Source organism: Rhagoletis pomonella, unplaced genomic scaffold (assembly GCF_013731165.1).
Source record: "Rhagoletis pomonella isolate Grant_MI unplaced genomic scaffold, Rhpom_1.0 Rhpom_scaffold_00007, whole genome shotgun sequence".
NCBI lineage: Eukaryota > Metazoa > Arthropoda > Insecta > Diptera > Tephritidae > Rhagoletis > Rhagoletis pomonella.
In genome coordinates this window covers 69,911,117-69,919,878 of record NW_023458561.1, presented here as the reverse complement: position 1 = coordinate 69,919,878, position 8,762 = coordinate 69,911,117, and the positions used below count along the sequence as shown (strand labels likewise).

General features: G+C 35.1%; 1 protein-coding gene across 2 annotated transcripts; it reads right to left on the bottom strand.

Annotated features, from left to right (window-relative positions):
- Window positions 1–1,041: 1,041 nt before the first annotated feature.
- On the bottom strand, window positions 1,042–7,182 carry LOC118743466 (oxysterol-binding protein-related protein 9-like; the record flags this gene model as incomplete). Of its 2 annotated transcripts, XM_036476160.1 has the most annotated exon segments (6): window positions 1,042–1,178; window positions 1,736–1,978; window positions 3,710–3,998; window positions 5,082–5,159; window positions 5,248–5,469; window positions 7,054–7,182. In XM_036476160.1, coding segments are annotated over 6 exon segments (1,083 nt in total), but the record flags the coding sequence as incomplete, so codon positions are not given.
- Between the last annotated feature and the right edge of the window lie 1,580 nt (window positions 7,183–8,762).

Below are 8,762 nucleotides of genomic sequence, written 5' to 3'. Positions count from 1 at the left end.
CCCTAAAATATAGCTATCTTTGAGTTTTTTGAAATTATCGTTATATGGGTGAAGAGAGTGGTTTTTGTCCGATTTCAAAAAAATTTTCGGACAGTGAAATCAGAAATTAATCAAAGAAGAAACGAAACGCTTTGGGAACGCTTTTTTCATTTTCGGCCGGCCAAAGCTTTGGCCATAGATATTATTTGATGCCTTATTCGTTAATATAAAGTGACCTGGTGGTACACTCTGATATCCTCCACATAATTATAAAAAACAAATTTCAAATAAGTACTCGGAAAAAATTTTTTTTTTGTCTTAAACAACAGTACAGTAAAAATGTGCGTTTTTTAGGGATCTCAAATAGTTTCGGGAACTATTCGGTTACTATTTTTTTTCTGTCACGCAGTGGTAGTTTTGATCGTTGATGTGAAACATTTTTTTGGTAACGGCATAAAAGTTCATGTAAAACATCTTTAGTTTCGATGTGGTAAATATTGAGCTTCTATTAACTTTCAAACGCAGGGAACGAAGCGAGCACACGAACAGGCACGTACGACGAGCTCTGTATGGAAAGGTAACAAACGGCATTCACTGAGAGACTGACTGTCACCACCTTCACTAACTTCCGTCCTGCGAATGCCATCATCGGAATACAATCGCTATCTACCACAGAAGGTGAGCTTCAATTGTCAGGAGAGACACGCGTTACTCTGGCTCAAATGCGGTATTGATATTGTAGCAGGTTAAGCTCCTATCTAGACCGCGACGTACCCACTGTATGACCGACAAGTGAAGGTTGCCCACATGGCACTAACTTCACATGCCCACTCAACCAAACTGCATTAACACCTCTCTTTCTCTGGGCGGCAACGACAACGATTGAGGATTCTAGGCAGGGCTACGTAGCCGCTACAACAGTGAGATCGAAAACATAGAAAATAAATTTCCAAAGTGCCCAAGTAAAATTTTTCTGACTCACTATGAATAGCCTCTGGTCTAGGCCGTTAGCTATAAAGCTCTATAAAACACATAATGAAAAGGGACTTAATAAAAATCGATTATGTAATTTACTTACTAGCTAGGTGAATTTCCCATACTAGTGAACAGATCATCGTTCGCGTCGTAGAAGTCCTCTTCATCTTCGCTGCTAGAATATGAGGTTTCAGGCACATCTACAGCCAGAGGAGCTGTTGTCGCTAAAAATTTAATAGAAAGTGTGATAAAAAACTATTCTAGCTAAATAAAGTTCTAGGAAACGTGAAAAAATAAATTTGTGGTATATTAGCAAACAAAGATTTTAATTAATGAAAAGAAAATTTAAAAAATGTAAGACAAAGCAAATGATAGAAAAACACTAAACCGATGAAGGACATGAAAGTGTTTATAAAAATACAATACACTATTTGTAAAATGTTGTAAGTAAATGGAACAATAAATCTCACTTTCCACAAATGTATGACGTAACTACAAATGTATGTACAAAGCGAAAGTATTGAAGAAAAATAATTTGGAAAAGTTCTAAAGATGAAGTGGATAAGGAAGTATGTATAGAATAAAGAAATTTCTGTACCATGAACATTTTTAAATCAAAAATTAAAGCATGCGACAAAAATTTTGAAAAAAAAAGCTTACTAAAACATTAAATAGTACAAACCCACAGACGTACGTATTTACAAATAAGACCATACATGTACATATACATACATACAGACAGTTTGTCTTGGTCGATTGGGGATTCTACTCCTCTACTTACCACCAACTGGGCCGCCGCTAATGGCAATTTCGACCGCAGTGCCGTACTCAATGCCATCGGCGATAATGTCAACAATATCAATGCTGTTGGCGGTGGGGCTAGGCAGCATGCCGATGTGTTGATATTGGCGTTGATAACGGAAGTATTGTTTGGTTTTTTGTTGCTGCTGGTCAAGTTCGATGCGCTGCTGATGTTGCGTGGGTACATCATTGACAACGCGTGGCACTGTTTGCGGCAATAAGCCTATTTAAACGCGATTTCATTATAATGCAAATACATACACATACACAACCACCAATACTGCTTTATACAATACATACATATATATAGTACATAGGGATACGTAAGTACACATAGATAGTACATATCTATACCTAACGTAATAATCTCTATTACATACTATGTATGCCAAGCAACTAATTGAAACACTAAGTAGAAGTGGGAGGAGGAAATTAGCAAAAAATTAAAAGGCTGTTTTTATAGAATTTCAGTTTTGAGGTCGATAGCCTGCTTTTTTTATTAGTTCTCTTAATTTGCCTATGAAAAGTCGAAATAGCAAAATTGAATGCAGTGAGAATATTTGATTTGATTTTCTCCAAACAGCGACCACCTCCACCTTAAAACTTACAAGTCCAGCCAGTCGAGGCAATGCAAATTATTATTAAAAAAGTCTGCCGAATTCAACCTCTTCTAAAATTACTTCAAGCATCAGTCACATAGTAATATTTAATGCCCAGAACGCGCTGTTCGCCAAATAAAGTCTTAAAACATTTGATTTTTTTAAGCACTTTCAGAGTGGAGCAGTATTGAAAAAGTACTTTCATTACCACGCCTGACTGCACTTTTACTCTCAACTTATATTCCTATTTGGTTTTTTTCCGTCAACACATCGCGTTTTTTTCCCCCAAAACAATATATGTTTATGCGTGTGACTTCACCTGACTTTCCTTCAATTAGAGCAGACTTGGCGAACGTAGTTGTATTTGAAAGTCTGATAGCACTTTGATAGTAAAAATTATTCATTGTTCCATGGCCGACAACGAAATTTAAATATTCAATGAAAATGCCGTGGCCAGTCTGATTTTAGTGTCGGAGTTTTGGTTTAGGTGTCGACCTATTTGCTCGACACAAATTTCGAATCACCGCAACAAAAATTAACTATTTGCAACCTTATTCTACTGTGCCGTTACGACAGCCATGAGAGTCTGGCCAAGGGCTGGCACTCTAAAATTATTACCCAGACTATTTGAAGATTTTTATACTGTTAAAACAACAAGGTCCAGGTATTCGTGAAACGCCAGCGGATTTGGGAAGACGTGTCAAGGAAGTATGTATCTATTACACTTTTCTCATAAGCTTCAGTGAACAGTGAACAAAAGAGAAAATAGCCGGTCTAACCGGACATACAACAGAAACCAGCAAAAAATTCTTTAATTTTACGCGTTTTAATGTCGGTAATGAATAGAACAATAAAACGGAGTTTTATATAACAATATCTATGAAGAAGCATAAACGTAAACAAACGCACACTTAATACGAGTAGTCGTTAAACCGAAAATGCCATGCGAACGTTAACATCATACTAAGCGAGATAAAGCCAAAACCAAAACTAAACAAAGCGAATTGGAAATTACTCGACAGAGTTCAAATGGAGAAAGGAGAATTGACAAAATCCACCAAACAAAGGAAGTGAATAATAAAGGATGAAATAAGCAGGCAAGTAGGTGGGTGGGTGGGTGAGTAGCTTTGTGACAGTTCCAAAGGAAATGGAAACGGAAATCAAAACACCGATAAAATTTGCTGGCAAAAAGTACTAAAATGGAAGCGACGACTGAAAATTATTGCATACAAGAAAAAGAGTCAAACAGATGGCTCTAAAACAAATCCAAAATATGTACATATAAATGTATGGCAAAATGAAGACGCAGCAAATCAAGCATAAGCGAAAGCAGGAATGAAAAAATGTAAACATACCATTCTCCGTAGTGGAATCCTCCTCCTCCTCCTCGCCCCCGCTCACATCCAGTTTTGCGCCCGTCACCGGATCTATGGCGCTCGTGAGTAGCGTTTTGCCTGCCGCTGCGGCTATCATAGCGCCCCCAGAAGTTGTGCCTGCAGTATTCATGCTCGTCGGAGTGGCAGCGGCACTGTTGCTGCGGGTGGTCGCAGTTATGGGCCCATTGTAGATGCCATTAATTGGATGAGCCATATTTTTGGCAATTTGTAGACTTACAATGGAGTGCTTGATATGATCCAACATGGCCTGCGTGTTGAGTTACAAGCATGTAAATAGAATGGAAACAATATTTAATGAAAAGAAAGACAAAAGCAAAATGTGGTAAAAACACAACTGTTGGAATAACAAGAAATGATATGGAAGAAAATAAACACGCAAGTATGTATGCATGCGTGTAGGTGCGAAATTTTGGATTCCAACAAATAGCTAGAGGAGTAGTACCTTAGAACTTAATGACGCGATGTACATACATTTGTATAGGTACATACATACATACATGGACTCCTGAATTAGAAATTATTGTATATGCAAATGGGACAAAAAAAATCTAAAAAATTAACCGTAATTTTTAGCCATTTGAAACTTGTACTTTGTTCTACTAGAATTCAAATTTTATAAAATTTTTAAGTTATGAGCTGTTTTTTCTCTTAAAAAATACCTGAAGTTCGGATTGAAATGTAAAATATGTAGCATAGCTTTTGTGTTATTAAGGTGAAGCGCTATTTCTTTGCATTTTTGGTTAGACAAGGAACAGTTCAGTATCGTCACTCTAGCAATTTTACGAGGAAAAAAATTAAAGGAAATTATTAGTACACTTTTGTCTACGCCTTTATTGTACTATAAACGATCGTTACAACTTATTGTAATAATATACTAATTGAATTGAATTAAAACAAAAAGGAGAAACAAATTCCGATGGTAAATTAAAATTTAATTTGAAACCACATTTTAAAAATTTAACAAACAAAAAAGGTTTACTTTCTAACATCGTGGCTCCTCAACATTTCCGTCTTTTTTTAGCGCGTCAATTGAGGAGACACGCAAAGGACGAGCCCATGCAATTTTACGCGAGTCAAAGTAGCAAAAAAGAAAAAAAAAACGCAAATTAAAGCGTGAGTGCTCACAAAAGTCCAACCGACAAAAGCAACAAACAACAGCGAACCCGCGCCGAGAATCAGACTGTGGTGACTAGTCGGGCGTGCGCGAACAGCAACAGCTTTCATAATAGACAACAAAGCAAATATGCGAACAGTGACATACACCACCCGCAAACAAATGTATGTATGTATGTATATATTTACGCATAATACAACTCCTGCTGTTACTCACACTGGCGTTGTCCTGTAGTGCTTTGCATTTGACTTTTTCCTCAGCATCCGTTATTTCCTCAATGCGTTTGTCGATTTTCTGCAACATAAAAATATGCATTTATTAAATTTTGTCCAATAAAACTCATTTTTCGTTCTGATTCTAAGTTGATTTTTTTTTTACTCACATTAGTCTGCTCGATGATTAACTGCAAATAGGCGTCCGCTTCAGATACACGTCGACCCAGTAATTCCAAGTGGTTGGCACGTTTGTTGCCTATCACATCCTTCTGATAGCCGCCAAGGTAAAAAGTGCTCTGATTGTCCCACAGCCGAGTGCGATTCGCATGCCGTCGTATGGTGTCCTCTAGTCGTCTAACCCACTTCTCGCGTTCCTCGCTGTGTTGCGCCTGTTGTTCATTTTATTTTTTTTTTTGAGTAGGTGTGGTGGAGTGCGTGTTTTTTTTGGTTTTAGGAAGATAGGGAGAGGATAGAGAGTGAAAAAGTGAGAATTATTATTTTAAAATGCAGATAACTCGATATAAGTATTCAAATTGGTGTTTAACTCATTTTCGCAAGATTTTTCATTTTTTCATTTTTAGTTTGCATTGTGAATGAAAAAAAATGCAAACTTTAACGGGGAAAAAATTTAAAAATAAAAGATTTTTTGTAAATTCTTTTTTTGCTATCAACGAAGAAAATTAATTGATAAAAAGCCATATGGAAATGCTTAATAATTTCTTTACAAAATGTTTCCATCCAAATTTATGATTTCATTAATAGTTCATACATGGCGTATGAGTAACTTTCTTTCCTATTTAGTCAAAGCTATAAGATCCGCACCGTTCGTTGGATTTAAAAAATGAGGTGTCAAATGAAAGCGATTGGTCTCTAAAAAATCACTAATGTCTTATTTTTCTGAGTAGGGTTGCCGCCTGTTATGAAAATCACTATTATTAATCCTAATAAGCGTAGGCGTCAGTTCTGCACCGTCACTGTCAAATGAAAATACTTAGCCTCTAGATGTGTAATAATGTATTATTTTTCTGAATAGGGTTGCCACCTGTTTAAAAACTATAAGATCTTCACCGTTTGTTGGTTAAAAAATTCATAACACATAGAGACTTTAACTAGTTTATAAATCGCTTTACGCTTTATCTTATTTTTACCACGCTTTTTATATTTCATTCAACTTATGGGCTGCAACTGTTTGTGTAAATCACTATAACTTCAAAAATGTGGTAAAGAGGCCATGGCTTCAAGATCTACTCTTACGGCAAATTGTGCAAAAATGAATTTAAAATAATAAATTTTTAACTTTTGCTGCGATTTTTAATTTTTTTTTACGATTTTTCTGGTACCTTGCTACGCAATCGGTTTCGTGAGTTGCCAACGAGTCTGCTAACGAGACTATTTTTTGCAAAAATGTTTCTGCTTACATAACTAGTATACATATATTATAAAAAACAGCCAAATCGGTCTATAAATAAGTTAGATATAGGACTTTTAGTTTTTATATTTTTTTGCGGTAGACCTTCCACTGGAAACCACCGTATATATCTAAATACTGAAGTAAAAAAGCCTAAAAAAAGAGCTTAACTTAAAGTAATTAAACGACGCTAAATATTATATACTAAAGTAAAGATATTTAATGGAGACTAAGTGCCTTCCTAGGTCTCACATGAATACAACACATTTCCGAATCAAATAATCCATATCAGCACTGTGTAGATATTTTTAAATTTGTAATATATGGCAAAATTTGACCGATATGTAGTTATGTATTTTTTGGGGGTTTTTAGGCTTTGATAATAGATACATACATATTTAAAATAAAATGCTTCGGAATTTTCTCGTTTTTCCAGGCTTTTGAAGATTCCTTGTGTTGAAATTATATGCATTCTTTTCTTTCTTGAGAATTATTGCGAACAAGAGGATTGGCAAACTGATAAGACCCACGAAATATTATCTCTATATTTATTCACATCACTCACCTGAAAATGAAATGTTTTGTGATCCACAGTTATCGTGAACGTATTGTCCTCTTGATCGTCTATACCGATAACTGCGTCCTTGAGTCGCACACAACCGCGGCGTACGCCTTTCATCATTTTCTCCTTCGACTACGAATGCAAATTAATTGAATAGAAAGAAGATTAGAATCAGGATGTGTGTATGCATGTATAAAAATAAAGAAAAATCTGAAAAAAATTCTGCAAGAAATTCTTCACATAGCAGGATTATTTTCATTTCTTTATCGATTTTCTTCCGAAATTTCGTAAATGAAGCGAAGTGTGCACAGTTTTTTTTTTTTTATTTTAGAAAATTCGCCAAAAAATCGGATGGGATCTTAACGAATTCTTTAAAATTTTTCTACAATTCACACATTTTTTTTTTTGAGTTATGACAGTATTGAAGTAAATGAGCGATATGTGATATGTAAACAAACACTTAAGAGCTGCACCTAAAGAAATTAATGGCCAAAAGTATTTATGTAATTGCAAATCAATATCAATCAATCAATAAAGTAATCGAATGAAGTTCTTTTTATTCATTTTTAAGAATTTTCTATTAAAATTCCGTTCATTCTCTAACAAAACCCATATACACTCAAGTTTAAAACTTTGTAGCAAACTACAAAAAAATGCCACTTGAAACTTGCACATTGGGCCGTATGCATAAAAACTAAGCAATTGCTTTTTCTTAACATTTCATACATTTCACTTAAATTAATTTGAACAAATTGAGTTAAATTTTTAAGAAAAAGCATTTGCTTAGGTTTTATGCATAAGACTAAAATTGAATGGTCTAATAAACTGTGTACTCAAAAAAATTCTAACACTTCTGGGAAAAAAAGTTTGAAATTTGGCTGAAAATTTGTTGAACTTTTTTTTGTAGTCTTTTATAAAGTTTTAAACTTGGGTTTATATGGTCTTTTGTTAGAGAATGAACTGCAGTTTAATTGAAAATTCCGCCCATCGACCAGTTGCAAAACCACCTAAAATGCCGTTGTTGCAAAAATGAGATTTGCTAACCCTGAAATCCAGGCATCGAGATTTATGCACAAAAATCGTAAAATCGTTATTAAAACAACAGATTTATGAAATAATAGCTAGAGAAAATACCACGTATCAAGTCAATCCCTTAAAAAAAAAAATTTTTCGCTCTCTTGTAAAATTTGAGTGCCGTTAAGGCGCACGATGCAGCGAAACAAAGGTGACGCCTTCCGCGAAGCGCTATTCCCTCTTTGTCGACTTCAGATGCCGCTTTTAGATCGAAGATCGATTAATCGAGCCCTTCCGATTCGATTTTTTTTTTTTGTTTTTTTTTGTTCCGATTCGATCCGTAAATCGATTCAAAAAAGTTGAGAATCGTCGTTCCTTAAGTAGGGTTAATGATGCATTTCCACTAAGCATTAAATGACAATGTTGGGCATTACGTTCATAAAAGTAGCCATTGGTGCGATTCATAAAACATCGCAGTGGCATTTTTGGTGAAATGCCAACTTTGCGAACAATATTGTATGAACGACCTATCGCAACTCCGGATTGCAATAAGTGAAAAAGAAACGTTTCCTCCATTACATACCTATGCATTAGGGCTGTGCGATTAATTGATTCCTCAAAATTTTAATTAATCATAAAGTAAATAACTCGATTATTCGATTAATTGGAAATTATGATTACTCAAAAGTTCAGTTACT